This window comes from Primulina tabacum, chromosome 14 (genome assembly GCF_025594145.1).
Source record: "Primulina tabacum isolate GXHZ01 chromosome 14, ASM2559414v2, whole genome shotgun sequence".
Classification (NCBI taxonomy): domain Eukaryota; kingdom Viridiplantae; phylum Streptophyta; class Magnoliopsida; order Lamiales; family Gesneriaceae; genus Primulina; species Primulina tabacum.
In genome coordinates this window covers 5,689,318-5,707,574 of record NC_134563.1, presented here as the reverse complement: position 1 = coordinate 5,707,574, position 18,257 = coordinate 5,689,318, and the positions used below count along the sequence as shown (strand labels likewise).

Sequence of the window (18,257 nt, the reverse complement as noted above, 5' to 3'; positions counted from 1 at the left end):
TATTGGTGCAACATTTGAGCTTAAATTTAATTGGGTGAAACTTCTCACCGAGGCAGCCTACTATTTCGAACACCAAGTTGAAAATCCTCACCGAGGCAGCCTACTATTTCGATCCCATTATATTGTAGCTAAAAGAATTTTTATTAAATATCCTGAAAGACTCTAGCTTTAATTTAATTGGTTATTCATGTGCAGATTATGCAGAATACAAAATTGACAGAAAAAATATTAGTGGATCAAGTAAATTCTTGGCGATCAACTGATATCATAGTTTATCAAGAAGTAGACCTCTATTTCTTACAACCGAAGCTGAATATAGTCATGGGTAGTAATTGTGCTTAAGTACTCTGAATTCAACAAAAGCTTAGAGATTATGGCATCAAGCCTTCTGAGTATCCAATATTCGGTGACAACACAACCGTATTGTCATTACATACAACTCTATGTTGCATTCTCAGACCAATCATATTAACATCAGACATCCTTTCATCTTAAATCATGTGATGAAGAAATATATTCGGTTAGAATACTTCTTAACATATCAACAAGCTACTGATATCTTCACTAATCTCCTACCAGATGCTATGTTTTCATATTTTGGCAATATTCTTGGTTTAGTGAATTTAAATTAAATGCATAAATTTAGGAGAAATAAAATTCAAGCTGATAAGATGTCAAGTCTAAGCTGATACACAACTCGGGCCGCTCAAACTAGAGTTTATGGAAGCTTGACCTTACCCTATGCTCTGGCCAATAATCTCTTCCAAATTATTTCAATGTTTAGAACGGTCCAATATTTTAAAAGTTTAAATTTTGTATTTTTTTCAATTCCCATATTTATTGTATACTAGTAGAATACACGTGCGTCACGTGGACAACAAAGCATTTGGAAATGATTGTAATATTCCAAATATTAAAGTAAATATTGGTGAATAAGCTGAAGAAAGCATGCTTATAAATATAAGAACTTTATATCATAATATCCTCCCACAAAAAAACTACTAATATGAAAATAATTTACTAATATGAAAATAATTCGTCCACAGCTAACTAAGCATAGATGTTTAATCTCCGCAAATGAAAATAAATATATACAAAAGTGGATACTCGAAATGAGACGAAAATAATTTGGTTTAAAATTTGTCAACGTAACTATTAAACTACAATAGGATCTCATATTATATGAAATATAGTGAGAGGAAAATGGTTAATGGAACGACATTGAAGAATTCCGTAGTATAAATGAGATCATTTACATTCTATTCAAGATATTAAACTTTGGACTATCTTCAATAAAAATTTAACATATTATTGAGAAAATATTCACACATAGTACTCACGAACTATACCTGGCAGAATGTCTTCTATAGTGACGAGGGAGAGTTGTCTAGAACTTCTTTGTACACCACATTTTTTGTTTACGAGTCACCAACATTTTTAAGTATATCTGGTTTAATCATCACTTTTGTATTCATCATAGACGTGCCTCTTGACAGTGCAACATATAATTGACCATGGGAGAAGACGGGCTCCGATAAATAGATACCGACGATTGGAATAGTTTGTCCTTGAGATTTGTTAATCTTCATAGCAAAACAAAGTCGAATAGGAAATTGCTTCATTCTAAACTGGAAAGGGTAACCTTCATTTTCAGCAGGTGATAATGGTATTCGAGGGATAAAAACTTGTTTTCCAGAATGCTGTCCTACGATTATCTCAGCATGTATAACATTAGCCTGAAATCCTTTACAAATCATTCGCGTTCCATTACAGAGTCCATCAGATGGATCAAGATTTCGCAACAACATAACCGGACAATTTTTTTTCAATGATAAACGGTGAGGAGGCAAACCTGTAGGAGATAAAATATTTAAAAATTCCTCCGGTTAAAAATTTTGGGTGTCGTCGATTGCTTCATCAAAGCTTAGAAATGTCCTCAATTCTCCGGGGAACAATGACAATACTTTGTCATTCAACTTATGTACATAAGCATTTTTTGTTGCAAGAATTGCTCGATTTGTCATATATGTTGGCAAGTGGTTGTTCTCAGCAAGGTCCGGAAAGATTGCATCAATCAATTTTTGCTCTGATGAGTCAATATCATCATCACAAAAACTAATAATCATTTTATCGGGAATTTCGATATTTCCCGTATCATCAATATCTTCTATTCCTTTGCCAACTCTGAGCAGAAATTCGCTAATACAGGGTCAGATCTTGCTCTCATGTTTTCATATAACACTAATTGTTGCATACGTGGGTACAAGTAAGACCGTACTAAGCTTCCATTGATGGTCTCCTGAACTGTGGCTTTGGAATCACAGGCAATACTTGCATAAAGTCACCACCCAAAACAACCAATTTTCCTCCAAATGGTTGTGATATGCCCACAAGATCTTGCAATGTTCGATCAACTGCTTCAATTGCAAATCGTTTTGCCATAGGTGCCTCGTCCCGTATAATAAGCCGAGTTTCTCTTAACAATTCAGCCAACCCACTCTGCTTTGAAATACTGCAGAAGCTTTTTTCATGTACATCAATCGGAATCTTAAAGCGAGAGTGTGCTGTCCTACCACCAGGCAATATAGAAGCTGCCACTCCCGAAGTTGCAGTTGCTAAAGCAATCAAGTTTCTTTTCCTGACAGTCGCAAGCAAAGCTCGATATAAGAACGTTTTACCTGTACCACCTGGTCCATTAACGAAAAACAATCCACTTCTCACAGAATCCAAGCATTCAATAATCTTATCATATGCATTATGTTGTTCTTTATTTAACTTGAACCGGGCATCATCATCATCAGCCGATACTGGAATTGACATTTCATCCATAATCTCTCTGGAGACATCTTTCCGTGTGCTATATTTTTGAAGAGGTTTTTTTGGCAAATCATAAAATTCTATTTTTTTTCCCATACTCTGTAAGAAAAAATCAACAGAATGTAGTGTCTCAAACAAAACATCCAAATCATCATTCGTTGCATGCCTTGTGAAATCTTCAGACAAATGTTTGTAAAATGAGTCCCACAAATTTCCAACATTGGCGGGTTGACAATAAGTCAAGATGGTTGCAAATAATCTTCTCAATGCATAAGGCATTTGGAAGGTCGTTGCCTCATTCAGACATTCAAAATTACTTCGATCACATTCAAGTAATCCTCTGGACTGTGAAGCTTCCTTGAAAGTGAAGTAAATTTGATTGTTAAATGTTAATAAATAGTTAAAGGAAGTAGGACCTCTAACATGAAGGAGTAACAAGCGTAAATAATATCTTTCACCTTCAACAGGATTTGCAGCATTGACACGTCCAATTACCTTTCGTTGTTTTCTTTCGATCCAAATCTTACCCTATTTATCCCAAACATAATGCCCAGGGATTTCAGAATACAAATATGCTCTTGCTTTGGAAGTAGTAGAACATAGATGAAAGAATTCAGTCAACATAGTTTTTGACGTTTGTTCAAGATTCAAAACGTTTCTCAAGTTTTGATTTTTCCAAAACATCACACAATGTTTGTTTGGTAAATGGAGTGGTAAATTAATCACAGCGGGCGACATTTCATTTAAATCAAATTCGTAAATTCGCCACATGGATTCTTGTGCCGAAACCCAACGTGCGTCTTGGAATTTTTTTATTTCATCTACCAATTCCTGTGATTCATGTAACAAAAGATTCACACCTACTTTGTCATGACCCTTGTAGATGTACTTGTAAAGGTACTTGACAGCAGTCATTCCAGAGCACACTTCAACATTGATATGGCAATCGTATCTATAAAGCAAATAAGGATTATAAGGTACAACCCACTGTGAACTTAATGCAGCATTTCGAACATTAATAGTTCGACCATCATCCCTCCTTCGATATATTGGATAACTATCTAAACCTTGAACAGAATACTCAAGAGAATTGTCGAGGATAATGACTTTTACATCGACCACCACCAATCATACATGAATTATTTCTGTTTAAATCACCACATCGTCCATGCATCATGTGTTTTATAACCAAACCAAACAAACGTGGGTGAGAATCCTTGTTCGGAATTTCAGCTGAAACGAAGCCATCAAACATATCAACACAATTAATCTTATAATCATTTTGTAGAATTACGAGCATGTGGGCATGAGGAAGACCTCGTTTCTGGAATTCTACTACATACACATAAGCTGCAACTGTTCCAAATATACACTTTTTAATTATCTGATCCTTTAGATCTTGTAATTTGGCACGGAAGACTCTCGATGTCAAATCCGGACGGTCTTGAGGGAGTTGTCCTTCAAACAAATTATTCTTTATTTCATGCCAATCGGGATTACATATCATAGTGATAAACAAATCTGGTTACCAAAAGTTCTTACCAATGCGATGGCATCAAGGTACCGCCGACGCATATCCCTTGGTCCACCAATAAATGATGCCGAAAGTACAATATGTTTGCCAACCTCGCTACCTCTAGCTTCTCCTCTCACAACACTATCAACAATACCTTGGTATAACTCAGATCGCATCTCCGCTTGATTCAACCGATAATAATCAAGTCTTGTTGTTTCAAGTTTTACATACATGTCAACAATAAATTGTTGCAACAATCTTCCACCATATAATAGAATCGATGAATCATTATCTCGAATTTGTAGCTTATAAGAATAATATTCACGACATGATACCATTCTATTGTTGCTTCCACGAACACCTATTCCATAGACAACATTACATATTAGAATATAATTCGTTGTCATAACTGTAGAAGAAATTAAACACATATCTTATACATAATATGTCAAGTAGCATACTCACCACTGCTCTCTCGAGATAAGATATCATCAATTGAAGGAAAATTGGTTGGAACCAGCGCATTTGATGCAGTACAATCATCATGTGCACCAGGCTTAACTTTCGGAATATTTTGATGCCAACCATTTTCACCGTTGGGGAAAAACAATGGATATTGCAGTGGGTCATAACATCTAGAATAATGTTTTATTTGATGACTCCTACCATCACAACTGCATACAATTATATCTCTGTCATAAGGAATATTTGGATTATTACCTTCTACCCAAATAGCGGCCACCTGGTCAGCAGTCGGTGTATTATAACGACGTTGATCGACAGGAGCATTTTTGTAAATATGCAATCTAAGGTCTTGAATACAAGGGTATTGATTTAATCTTCGCAACAATTCTACATAAGGGTTACCCTTCATGACATCCATTAACACTTCCATAGTGTTTTCATCAAGTGCAGCATCACCGACTACATTCATCCTATTATGCAATTCATTTTCGTTATCCCAAAAATAAAGTTGGAAGTATGTTGGTCCATCTTCGTTGGGAATAAGAGGAGGCAAAGTATGAAATATTTGTCCCGAAACACGGAGCGTGTATATTCCACGGCTTGAAGCAGCAAGCTGTTTATCAATTTTAACTCCAAAAGACGTAAATGAGAAAATACTGTTATACAAGCGGATCTTCCGACGAAATGAAATGGTAGCAGAAAATTCCTGATCCGTAAATAAAGACTTCAAATTAATCGGGACTGCTGGATTGGACAAACTAATTTTACCATTGTCACAACAAAAAGATGGAGGCTCTGAATGAAACTTCTTCGCGGCACAGAAGGGACACGAGAGAAGAAGCGGCAAAACATGCAACTGAGCAAAATCGCACTCGGAAACTAAACGCCATTATCAAAGGAAAGAGAAGAACGAAAATTATCACGAGGACAACCATGACTAAAGTAAATAATTATCTCCAAATTTACAGAACACGATCAGAAACTCTAACAAATAGCAACATTAATGATTTAAAAAATAAATAAATAAAGCAAATAGTATCTCACAATTAATGGTGTAAGCAACACGGAAGGAAGTAGAATTCAGCCCTCGTCCTGGAAAATACAATTAAATAATCAATAATTTGTTATAAAAAATTTATAGTATTTAAAAAAAACTGAGTTACTCTTGTCTTGAAAAGTGAAAACAATTGCTCTAATTTTCTCGCACAATCTGCAACATAACATATAAATAAAAATGACTTTTTATATCCAATTGTAATGTTAACAAAACCAATTATCTGACAAGGATGCAGAAGGTACGAAAAAATGAACAAGTTGCTTAACTATATCATTTAAGAAATAGTAACCCGTTCAAGAAATTAATTACATTTACCGTTGTATTATTACATAAGTTATGTAAAGAAACAACCGATTATTGTGTTAATTTCAACATATTACTTTTGACAGTAATGATGATGTTAATGTAAAATTATTCGTTATCATTTTCCCTTGATAATAATAATAATTAATAAATTAAACAATAACAATATACATCAGATATTGCAGCAAGAAATTTAGAATAGAAAATTAATGATAGCACGAACACTTGATCAGCGTAATTTATCAGTAAAACGAGCATACTATTTATTTTCTAAAAATATGCAATAATGTTGTATTGGAATGATAAATGATACAGTAATTTGAAAAAAAAAAAACCCAAAACTACACCTCGGAGAACATTAGGTTCAATCGCACCGCGCGATTCTTGATTTTCGACAATACCACTAAAAAAATAGTACATGTCGTTAGCAAAAGGATAAAATACATCATGAAGAAAAAAGTAGAAAAACGAGAAATTACCAAAGTAAGGAGTAAGAGTAAAGTACCAATAAACCAAACCAGACGTTGCGCCTCTCTTTCTACCTCCCATGTCCACCACCAAAGTAGAAGAGAAGAAGGTGAGAGTCCCAAAAATGGAAAGAGGAATGTTAAAAAATAAACTTGATGAACGTAGATTAGAAGACTCTATCACAGTGAGACCAAAAGGGAAACCATGAGAAAGAGAAACTGCATGAACTAAATAATAGATATTAATAATAATAATTATTATTATAATTATTACCGACTTTCATTGCTATCTTTATTCGTGGTCCATTTCTATATTGTGTAAAGAAAATATGTTCGGAGACAATGTGAAACATGTAATCTGAAACAAGTCATATATTCGCAAATGAAGAGATTTTTTTTCATTTTTCCAGTAGGTGGATGGATCAATGACAGGTTCGGACGAAAAATGTCGATTTTTATATCCGATGTTCTGTTCTTTTTCGGTGCAATCATCATATATGTTTCTCCTGGACCATGGATGACCATCATCGGTAGAATTTTCATGGGGAAACAGTGAAAGGCAGAAGAAGAGTTAAAAGGAAGGTAGAGGAGGAGACGGAGGGAGGAAGAATACAATAAACTAAATGCCAGTCAACATTTATTTAATGATGATAATGATGGAAGAAAAATTTAATGGGGAAACTCATATTTTAAAGGGGATGTAACAATTTTGTAAAGGGTAAAAAAGTAAATCAACAATGGAAACTCACACTTTTATAAGGATAGTAGATAGTAGATAGATTCGGTTATTATTTGCATTTAAATTCTTTATTTCATGCAAATAAATATGAACCTCCAAAATTCATTATCCGACTTTTCAAATTTTCCAAGAGAACCACATACATGCAGACACATGGACTCAAATGTTTGTCCCACTGGACTGTACATATTCTAAATATTAAGCTAGCTTATATTCTTTCTTTTGAACACTTGGATATTTATCGCATATTGCCATCTTGCTCTAGTGTTTTCTAACCTTCTGCATATTAACTCACAATCTCTTCACTTTCAAAATGACAAGCTACTCAATCAACACTATGATCGTGGATTTTTACTCTGTCCTGGCTATGAAAGATGAGGCCATGGTGGGCCTGGCCATGTTCAAGATGTTGGAGGCCACCAGGCTAGGTAAATTTTTGGGATGCAGCACAAAGGTGTTTGAGCTAGTTCTTAAGGAGTTCTTTTCTTCTGCTAAGGTAGAGCATAGCGTAGTTCTCAGCACGGTTCAAGGAGTAAACTTCAATATCCAGCCGCTGGTTTGGTTTCCTGTTCAACCCTTTCAAAGTGTAATTAAGCTAATTGGAGGACAAAGTTCTCCTAATCTGGTTTCCCACTATCTTCCACTTGCTACAAGAAAGATTTGAAGGTGGAGTTCCGACTACTAGCCGATCTGCTGGGAAAATCCTTGCTCGGCAAGGCTAGTGGTTTCGACAAGATAACCGTGGAGAATTTCATGTTGACGGTGTCTACTACATGAGGCATGAACGTGAATTGCTCATACATCTTGTTTTCTATTTTCAATGTAATGGTGAAGGGAGGTCCCCAATCCTATATATTTTTTGTTCGTATTTGCCATATGCTTGAGTATCACAAGGTGAAATTAATTGATGTCCAGAAACTCAACTCTATCAAACTGATGAATGCTTCTCATGTTCAGATGTTCAAGAAGAAGAATCTGCCAACTAGAGTTGAATTTTTGGCAATAAAGAAATAAAAAGATGAAGGGCAATAGCCTGCAAAGAAGCAACTCAAGCGGGTCAAGACACCGGCTAGTTATAAAAAGAGAAATTTTGTTTTTTTCCTCAGGGTTTGATTCTGACGAGGATAGGGAGAAGGTTCCCATGGCACAAGTCTTTGGTGAGCCTAAGAAATCTGGCAAACAAAAGAATGAGGAAAAAATTCTCAAGGTGAAGAAAATCAAGATGATATAAATCTTGAGTTTGAATTGCTTCGCCCAACACTCATTCCAGTCGTCTCAATCTCTAGCTTATTGATTGGAGTTAAGATTGTTGAGTCAGAAGTGGATACTCGATTTGGATTTCCCACAATCGACCCCAAGTACAAGGGGCAAATCCAAGGTGGTAGAAGTGTCTACCAAAATCTCAAATTCCCGAGCTACCATTGATGTAGCCATTCAACGAGCAGACGAGATTGTTCAGAGTTGGATGAGATTATTTGACAAGTGGGTTGACTATCGGACCACCGTCCAATAATCCATAATCAAGAAAAAAAGAATCTCGCCGTTGTGGATAATCTTGAAGATCAAATCTTGGGTTGGGCAAAGACCAAACTTGTTTCCCAAGCTTTGCAACGCAGAGAGTTTATTAGATTGAAGCTACATGAAAGTATTTTGAGTAGATCATGAGACAAAAGATAGAAAATTTCAATCCACAACCCTCGGGTTCAAGATGACTTGGCAATCATTCAGCAGCTCGAAATGAATGCATTGTCCATATCCATGATGGTGAAGCTCAAAAGATAAGAATATGAGCTTCCCATTGGAGACGATGAAGTAGAAGAGGCTGTGGAAGATCCTGTTTCAAATATGGCGAGAGACCAACCCATGAATGAGGTTGTAACTCCCACTGTGGAAACTCCAGCTGATGGTCTTCCCACTATCAATGTTGAGGATCCATCAGACGTTGAGCTCCCGTAAGATCGTGCTGGTAACAAGCCAACCGCTCAAGCTATTGATTCTACAAGTGAAGCTGGTTGTCATGATTCCCTACCTGATTCATCAATTCTTTCTTTTTTTGTAGATATTTTGTGTACACCAATCCATCTCCCCTTCTCCTCGTGTTTTAGAAGAATTTGTTGCTTCTTCTCTTCCATCTCCTTCGTCCACTTCATCAAATCCAATGAGAACCTTGCCAGAGATTCCACTGATGTCTGTGGATGACGTGGTCAATTATTTTTCGGAGTTCAACTTTTATCAATCCAAGCCTCCCTCTCCTCCTCCTAATGCCTACAGACTCTGTGATGAATGATGAGGAAAGTGTAAGAGAAATGGCTGAATCACAGTCTATATCTCCAAAGGAAAATCATGCTTCTCCAGTTCTTCTCATATATCCACTCCAACCGGTGACAAGACAAATGATATGGATGAAGATATCTCTCCTAAAATTCTACTGGTGGAGAGATGGTGATTCAGACTGCTCCTCTTATATCTGCACCCCAGCCAAAATATCTTCAAATGATTCCAGCTGGCTCTTCTTAATGATGATAATCTTTCTGAGTCCGATGACCTTCCTCCAGAAGAAACACCTCTTCAATAGCTTCTGTCTCAGATGAAATTCATTTCAAAGTCAATGATATGGAAATCGAGCTGTTTGCCCACACTATTTCATTTGACAATTTCAAGTCTCGAGCCCTCAAAGATCTTGGCTCTATTGAGAGACATTTTAAGATGAAGAACTCCGATCAAATCACAATGAATAATTAAGCTTTCAAAACTTCAGTGCAAATTACTAGGGCTAAAACTCATATGGATGGAAGGCTTTATCATCTACAATATACCTTTGGCAGCCATCTGCACGAAATTATGGATTATATATGGTGAGATGATATCAAAAAGGGGGAAGATTATAAAAATATTGAAGAGCAGAAGATGAAAGCGAATAAAGCTAAGTTTGAAAAATTCAAGAGAGTTGAGGATGCAAAAAGAAGGAAACATGATGAAGAAGCAAGAAGAAGTGGTTTAAGTTATAGGAGATAGTTTTTATTTGTAGGTGTAATAGGTTGTACATTTTCTATATACTTGTAAAAATGTCATTTTATTAACTCAGTGAAATAAATTATTCTATGTTTGTGTTTGGATATTTAAACTTCTTCAAATGTATCAAATCAATTTAGTCTTGCAACTTAGTTTTGTCATCACAAAAAGAAAAAATTATTAGTTTGAATTTCCAAGTTTTAATGATATAAACAACATCGAGGTATATCAAGGTCTAACTGCTATTTGCGTGTATTTATAGGTTTCTAGCGAGATACTATGAAGTCAAGCTGAACAATGTTTTCTTCAAGGTTCAAGTTGAACTACACTAGTCTATATATATCTCTATGTTATATAGTTCAAGTTAGCATTCAATACTTTAACCAGACCGCATCAGAAGCTCGAGCTCCAGATAGTTTGTAGTTGGTATTTCTCGCGCAATCAAGTCTATATGTCTATATATCAGCTCAAATTTATAATTACTTCTGACGAATCAATTCACATTACTAGAGATCTTCAACTAGCAATAATGTCTCCTAAAAAAAGATATCGACTCATTCTCTTTCATAAATAAACTTTTCAGAAAACGTTGGTTGTCATATTTGAATACATGCCTAGATACATTAATTCTAATATACTATATAGATAAAAGAGAGAGAAAACAAATAGCTTTCATGTCTGACGCCAATACATATGATCGTTGATGATCTTTTTACCGTTGAATTATTTTTGATATAAATAGAAAGATTTAAGATTGAAGAAATTTAACTAATTTCACTGATTTTATAAAAACAACTACTATCTGATAGATTTCAAGCACTCTAAATCTCTCAATATCAAGTGTCCCACTTTAGCACATGTTCAACTCCATGTCAGATCATCAAAAATCAATCAGTGTTACATTTCTGTCTCTAGCAGTTCAAGAAAAATGCATTAACAACTAACAATTGTTAATGTTGACTCAAGTCTAAAAATAAAATTTTAAAGTGTTTATTAATCTCTTCTAAACACAATTGTGATCTTAGATAATTTCTTACTTCATTTAATAATTTATCCTCACACTGAAAACTTTCATATGACTCCATCTTCATTCCATATTTTTAATTAATTTCATGTTTTATATCAGCAATTAATTTATTTCTTAATCCGATTCCGTTTTTTATCAGTTTGTTCAATTCACTTTTTCAAAACTCACTTCATTCTAATAGTAAAATATAAAATTAAACCTAATTTATAATTATTACTGATAATATTTATTTATGACATTATAATTTTAAATTATCTTGTTTTAAATAATATTTAATGAATAGTTGGTCTAGTAATACAATTTTTATTAAAATTAATAATTAAAGCGGGAGTTATAAGAAAGATTATTCCCAGTCAAATCCAAATTTAACGATACATTAGTAACCACATTTTTATTAATATTATTAAATTATAATTATTATAGTATATTATCTATATATATAGTTAACAATGCTCACCTTTGTGTCCATCAATGGGTTGATACTCACATATTGAATATATAATTTTAATATGATTTATCATAATCAATATGTGAGTGTCACCTCATTGATAAGTATAAATGAAAGCACTGTTGATTGGACAACATAACAAAATTATATGTGTATATATGTATTATATATAGATGTATAGATATATGGGATATATATAGATAAATAGATCTGATGGAACAAAAAATGTCAAGGGAAGAATGGTACTGCTCGTACCCTAAAAAGAGACCAGATGACACAAAAAAGGCTTCGAAGGTGTAGAGTGGGGATTTGGATTCTCTGCTGTAGTTGAAACACAGCACCTAATGCTATGAACTTTTTATACGAGATAATAAGTTGATCATCTGATGGACCTCACACAGTATCAGATAAATTTGAAAAATTGTCAGACGAAATGAGCTAATCAGTTGATCATCTCGTGTAAAAAAAACATAGCACTCGATACTGTGTTTTTAGCCACAGCAGAGGATCCAAATCCGTTGAGTGGCGGCAAGATTTGAAGAAAATTGTGCAGAGATTATTGTTGTCTGGGTTTCTATCTTCTTGGGATTAAAGTGGGCGATGAATGCTATTAAAAATCACGTCATACCCATTTTAACTCCTACATCCTTAAATCGCTAAAAAATATCGAGTACCCGATCGGGTATTTCGGGTAGTATTTTTGGGCCTCGAACCGACCAAATTTAAATTAGTGGCGTTTTGGTTTGCCTAACTACTACCAAATTGGTTTAGGGTCTGGACCCAAACTACCCGACCCGTTTGCCCATTTCTAGGTTTAACTTGAATTTTGAAATGACTAATAAGTGGAAGGAATGAAATCTAAACATCAAATATGAGATTGAGACAAAATTGGAAAAACAATTTGATGGAACTTAAATTAATTTATCTATGATTAAAAGATAATAGGATGTCAATTGTCCACAGCAATATAGAGAAACATAGAAACATATTCGATTATAATTTAATTATTACTTTAAAAAAATAAACACATTTATTTGAACTATCAATCAGTTACTCATTCTAACTCTTAAAAAAAAACTAAAAATAAAATAAAATAACATAAATATGGCATCATATTTTTAATTCTAAATTCGTTAATTTGTGTCACAGTTGATTAATATTTACTGTGTTTAATGTGTGTTACAGACAATCCTAGTCCATTTCCCCATTGACAAAATCAACAAAATCAAGCACGCATCTGTTATGAGTTCGATTATTCTTAACAATACTTTATCGGTTAAATTTCTCGCACAGGTCTTGAGTAGTTCGGATTACGCGACTGACATAATTTACAGATTACTTTGTTAAGCTCAAAGGTTTATGCAGTGTTAACCTATAATGTAGTGATTACGGGTACCGTCACAAAAAATAAAAATGAAACAAAATCAAAGCACAGTTTTTGGCAACACAGTAACGACCATGAAATTTGAATTGGAAAAAAGTTCAAAATTTAGTCAAGCCCGCATAATATCAAGCAAATTAACCTAAAAATCAGCAGTTTGATTTGCTGGAAAAAAAAATTCAAAATTTTAAGAATATATGGGATGCGAAACTAGGATACACTTATGTCAATGCTGAAAACCTTAATCAATTAGTAGAATCAATCCCTTGAAATCAGCTAAATTTATTCTGAGATGAAATTTAATTCTATTTAAGGATGTCGAAAAGCTAACACACAGACAGATTCATAATCACAGAACTCGGCCTTTGTTTCAATCCTTAAACAATGGCCGGGCTGCAATGTCTCAAACTTTCCTTAGTTTTATTTGTTCTTTATGTTTTAGGTCGGATGATAGGTTGTCATGCTTCGGATCAAGAAAGGAAGATTTACATAGTGTACATGGGAAATCTTCGGGAGAACGAAGAATCATCTTCGACGTACCACTCGAACATGCTTCAGGATGTTGTTGACAGCAGGTATCGTAAATTTGTGTGAGGTTTTCCATAAACTAAAGATACGGGATTGCATGAACAAAGATTAAAGTTTCGGTTTTTTTATCGTTCATGTTTTCTTGAAGGTTTCGAGGTCAATCATTAATCAGAAGTTACAGTCGGAGTTTCAACGGTTTTGCTGCTTACCTCACACATGAAGAGCAGGAAAAGTTGGCAGGTAAGCTTCCGTTCTCTCAATTTTCACATATTTTGCTTTCTTATTCCTAATGTCTTGCATCATAAAAAGAGAATGGATCTGTAAAATGAAAGCGCATGTAATGTTTCAAAGTGAATCCAGGTAAGGAAGAAGTGGTATCAATTTTTCCTAGTATAGTTCTTCAACCACAAACAACAAGATCGTGGGATTTCACGGGACTCCGTGAAAATGCTCATCGAAATCCAACCGTAGAGAGCAACACAATTGTTGGGGTCATAGACACCGGAATATGGCCTGAAACAAAGAGTTTCAATGATAAAGGCTTCAGCCCTCCTCCCAAGAAATGGAAAGGAGCGTGTAAAGGAGGACTAAATTTCACCTGCAACAAGTAAAATCCCTTTTCTCACTGTCATGTCTTTCATATTCTTGAAAATTTAACATTGCATTTTGTGCGAGCAGCAAAATTATCGGAGCCCGGTACTACAACTCCTTTATGCAGCCGGAAAATGCTTCGGCTAGGGACACAGAAGGACACGGATCCCATACAGCATCAATAGCAGCTGGAAACATGGTTAAACATGCCAATTTTTATGGCATTGCTAATGGCACTGCAAGAGGAGGGGTACCGTCAGCCAGAATCGCCGCATATAAAGTTTGTTACCCTGATTTTGGGTGCGAGTCTGCAGATATATTAGCAGCATTCGATGACGCTATAGCTGATGGAGTTGATATCATAACTGTCTCTCTTGGAAACCCTACGCCAGTTGTGTTGGAGAACGATGTGATTGCCATTGGATCACTTCATGCTTTACAAAAGGGTATTTTAGTTGTACAATCAGCAGGGAATTCGGGGCCAGATCTGGTTGCAAGCACTGTTCCATGGATTTTCACGATTGCAGCTAGCACTACTGATAGTGGTATCATCAGCAAAGTGGTTTTTGGGAATGGAACTACAATTGAGGTACACATGTTTCTAAAAATATAATGATCATTTCTAAATTCTAACTTCCCATTTTGACCGAATTTTTCCTAATCTTACAGGGAAAAGCCGTCAATCCTTTCGACTTGAAGGGGAACAGTTTTCCCTTAGCATATGGAAAAGAAGTATCGAGCACATGCGTCGACCAAGCTGCTAGGTTATTTAATTTAGTTATTAAAATTTTTACAATTGTTGCACCAAAACATAGACATAATTTTAATTTCCTGTTTGGAAATTTTAGGAACTGTGTTGCAGGGTGTCTAGATAAGAGAAGAGTAAATGGCAAGGTCGTGCTTTGCAGCCAATACAATGGCATAGAAGAAGCTTTCAGAGCTGGAGCAATTGGTTCTGTTGTACCGTCGACAAAGGCACCTGATGTTTCTTTTGTCGTTCCCTTTCCAGTTTCTGTTTTAAGTATGCCAGACTTCGGTGACTTACAAGGCTACTTCAACTCCACAAAGTACATCCTGTCACGTCTCATTCAAAATTTGAATATATCGGGTATGACTATATTTTTATTAATCAAAATTTGATGCAGAAATCATACGGTGGACATACTCAAGAGCGAAGTTGTGAAAAATCTTGATGCTCCTTCCGTTGCTTCCTTTTCTTCAAGAGGCCCAAATATCTTTTTTCCGAATATTTTAAAGGTACATAGCAAATAATTACAGACATTACAGTGTTTAAAGTATATATCTCTATGGTAACACATGAATGGTATTGTACATGCAGCCAGATGTGACAGCCCCTGGAGTTGAAATATTAGCAGCATATTCACCTTTGAATTCACCTTCACAATATCCCCAAGACAAGCGATCCGTGAGATATAGTATATTATCCGGGACATCGATGTCTTGCCCTCATGTCACTGGCGCGGCTGCTTATGTAAAATCATTTCACCCCAATTGGTCACCTTCTGCGATCAAATCAGCTCTCATGACAACCGGTAATCAACTTGTTCCACCGAGTGAAATTTAAAGATTCTAGTCTCATCATTGTGTTGTATGCTAACTGCTGTTTTTCCCTTTCGTCTCATAGCATGGAGAATGAATGCCACCAAGGATCCAAAGGCAGAATTTTCATACGGAGCAGGCCATATAGATCCTGTCAAAGCTGCTCACCCCGGTCTTGTTTATGAGATTTTACATGAGGATTATATCAAATTTCTTTGCAACTCCGGCTATGATTCGTCAAGGCTTAGCAGAATATTCGGAATAAGTATCCGCTGTCCAGATGAGAAAACATCCAACGACTTGAATTACCCCGCAATGACCTTCCGTTTCATTCGTACAACAAGTAACAAGAGTGCAACATTCTCGGCAAGGTTCAACAGAACAGTAACAAATGTAGGATCCGCAAATTCGACATATAAGGCAACTACCAGCAGTAGTTTGGATTATAACATCACCGTGAATCCCAGCATTCTTAAATTTAAAGGTCTTAATAAAAAACAATCATTTGTAGTGACTATCAGAGGGAAGATGAGTTCCAAGACAAAGTTAACATCTGCATCATTGGAGTGGTCTGATGGTGTTCATAGTGTCAAGAGTCCAATTGTGGTATATACAGACGACTAATTATTATAGTTCAATTTGTATCCAACCAATAATTAATGTTTTATTACATGAATAAGACAAAAGTATGTATTTTTTTCATCCTATAATTTTCTTTGAATTCTTACATTTGTGGGCCTGAATGCTTGTCTTTCCATACTGTATGAACTTATGATAGATAGTTGATACCTAGTTAAGGAACAAAGCTGGATAATCTTATTTTGCTTTTTCCAAATACATTTCCACTAACTAGCAAAAGGTAGGTGCGTGTTTGAACAAGCATTTTAAAAATATTTTTAGTATTTTATATTTAAAAAAAATTAAAATGTGTTCCAACAAAATTTTGTATAATGTTTGTGAAAATATATTTTTAAATAAAATGTTCTTCAAATTTAGTTTAAAGAATAGTTGGAATAGAGAAAGTTGTTAAAAAAAACACGTTTAATTGTAAAAATATTTTTATAGAATAATAGTGAGTTATTCATGCGCGTTACATTTTTTAAAAATTTTGTAAATAATAATTTAATAAAAATATTTTATAAATATTTATCCAAATAGTGTGTCACGAACAGGAGAGGGGACCTATATATATACCTATAGTCGGTGAAGATTATCAATTTATTTGTTGAATACTTAATTGGAAATGTGAGATAGGGAGTCGATACAATTTAGTAGCTATATAATAATCACTAAATAATTCATTTAACCATTTCTTATAATTTAAATAATTATTGGCATAATCATTTAAGTCATTTCAAAATAAACATTTGAAATGAATAAATCAAATAAGAATTTACTATCTACGGTATGAGTATAGTCAGATTTTATATAAAAAGTCAAATAAGATAGCCAAATAAAAATTCGTAAGAGATTTTTTTGTCCATGAAATTGTCTAATTTTGAGTTTTGATTCATTAAATTAATTTTTTTTTTACTATATATACTTACTTTTAATTTTTGGTTATTTTGGTCAGATTGTTGAAATGATGTCAATTCAGGATCTTTCGACGTCATGTCAGCATTTTTCGATGTAATATTATCACTCCGATATAATAAGACTAACATGATGGAAAGGAAAAAAAGTCAAGTTAGTACCTTAAAACAAACTCTGTAAAATTTAAAATAGAAAAATGTAATATATTTTTTTAATTTTTCCTTAAAAACAAATAAGAAATCACAAGTAAACTAAAATTTAAAACTCAGATATTATGTTAAGTATTTAAAAGTTTTGGTGATATATCTTCCTCTAAACACTTACATCGAACCTAATAAGCGGTTTCCGAATTTCTCGACCTCTGAACCTATCAACATCTATGGCATCATTCACCAAGATTCATATATTCTCCAAAGATGAGTTTGATGATTGAAATATCAAGATCCATGCTCATTTAATTGCACAATACGATGGTATGTTGTGCGTCATTACGAACGGGCCTATCAAGATTGTGAAAGCCAACACTGCAATTGCAATTTCTGGTGGAGCACCACAGATAATTGAGAAATATATAGATCATATTGAACTTCTGATTATAAGAATTAAGTAAATATGGAAAATGTGCCAAAATACATCTTGTACAAAACTCTAGAAAATAATGCTTTTCATAAGATCAAGATATGTTCAATTACAATGAAAATTTATGATAAATTGATTCAATTTTGTGAAGGTAAAGATCAGACAAAGGGAACAAGCTTATTGTTGCAATGAAAGTTCGAGAACAAGAAAATGAAGACCGAAGAATCTTTGAAT

The 18,257-nt window shown here is 34.4% G+C and overlaps 3 protein-coding genes and 1 long non-coding RNA gene across 5 annotated transcripts; 2 read left to right on the top strand and 2 right to left on the bottom strand.

Annotated features, from left to right (window-relative positions):
• Nucleotides 1-1,205: 1,205 nt before the first annotated feature.
• LOC142525623 (ATP-dependent DNA helicase pfh1-like) lies at nt 1,206-3,830 on the bottom strand. The gene is made up of 2 exons (XM_075629953.1): nt 3,276-3,830; nt 1,206-3,174 (listed from the first exon to the last, which is right to left on the bottom strand). The coding sequence occupies exons 1-2, from the start codon at nt 3,294-3,296 to the stop codon at nt 2,278-2,280; spliced, it is 918 nt and encodes a 305-aa protein (XP_075486068.1). The 5' UTR covers nt 3,297-3,830; the 3' UTR covers nt 1,206-2,277.
• A 117-nt stretch (nt 3,831-3,947) lies between these two features.
• Nucleotides 3,948-6,746, bottom strand: LOC142525622 (uncharacterized). Of its 2 annotated transcripts, XM_075629952.1 has the most exons (5): nt 6,664-6,745; nt 6,506-6,561; nt 5,843-5,890; nt 4,799-5,677; nt 3,948-4,694 (listed from the first exon to the last, which is right to left on the bottom strand). In XM_075629952.1, exons 1-5 carry the CDS (start codon nt 6,705-6,707, stop codon nt 4,321-4,323), a joined length of 1,401 nt encoding a protein of 466 aa, XP_075486067.1. In that variant the 5' UTR covers nt 6,708-6,745; the 3' UTR covers nt 3,948-4,320. The 2 variants fall into 2 exon arrangements, with proteins under 2 accessions (XP_075486067.1, XP_075486066.1); XM_075629951.1 differs by having other exon boundaries at nt 6,506-6,746.
• An 866-nt stretch (nt 6,747-7,612) lies between these two features.
• Nucleotides 7,613-10,482, top strand: LOC142524844 (uncharacterized). The gene is made up of 2 exons (XR_012814974.1): nt 7,613-9,330; nt 9,424-10,482. It is a non-coding gene; the product is annotated as an uncharacterized LOC142524844 (long non-coding RNA).
• Nucleotides 10,483-13,582: 3,100 nt separating this feature from the next.
• On the top strand, nt 13,583-16,549 carry LOC142524914 (subtilisin-like protease SBT4.3). Its single transcript, XM_075629071.1, has 9 exons — nt 13,583-13,807; nt 13,909-14,000; nt 14,121-14,367; nt 14,439-14,940; nt 15,021-15,115; nt 15,200-15,418; nt 15,497-15,608; nt 15,691-15,904; nt 15,997-16,549. Exons 1-9 carry the CDS (start codon nt 13,617-13,619, stop codon nt 16,533-16,535), a joined length of 2,211 nt encoding a protein of 736 aa, XP_075485186.1. The 5' UTR covers nt 13,583-13,616; the 3' UTR covers nt 16,536-16,549.
• Nucleotides 16,550-18,257: the final 1,708 nt, after the last annotated feature.

Bases quoted from the DNA above. Each gene is read 5' to 3' on its own strand.
- LOC142525623 (XM_075629953.1), bottom strand. From the start codon at position 3,296: ATGCTGCAAATCCTGTTGAAG. The intron at 3,175-3,275 runs GTGAAAGATATT...TTCACTTTCAAG, and splicing joins TGCTGCAAATCCTGTTGAAG to GAAGCTTCACAGTCCAGAGG.
- LOC142525622 (XM_075629951.1), bottom strand. From the start codon at position 6,707: ATGGGAGGTAGAAAGAGAGGCGCAACGTCTGGTTTGGTTTATTGGTAC. The intron at 5,891-6,505 runs GTGTAGTTTTGG...TGTATTTTCCAG, and splicing joins TGAACCTAATGTTCTCCGAG to GACGAGGGCTGAATTCTACT. The intron at 4,695-4,798 runs GTGAGTATGCTA...TCTATGGAATAG, and splicing joins CTTATCTCGAGAGAGCAGTG to GTGTTCGTGGAAGCAACAAT.
- LOC142524914 (XM_075629071.1), top strand. From the start codon at position 13,617: ATGGCCGGGCTGCAATGTCTCAAACTTTCCTTAGTTTTATTTGTTCTT. The intron at 14,368-14,438 runs GTAAAATCCCTT...TTGTGCGAGCAG, and splicing joins CTAAATTTCACCTGCAACAA to CAAAATTATCGGAGCCCGGT. The intron at 15,419-15,496 runs GTACATCCTGTC...AATTTGATGCAG, and splicing joins GGCTACTTCAACTCCACAAA to AAATCATACGGTGGACATAC.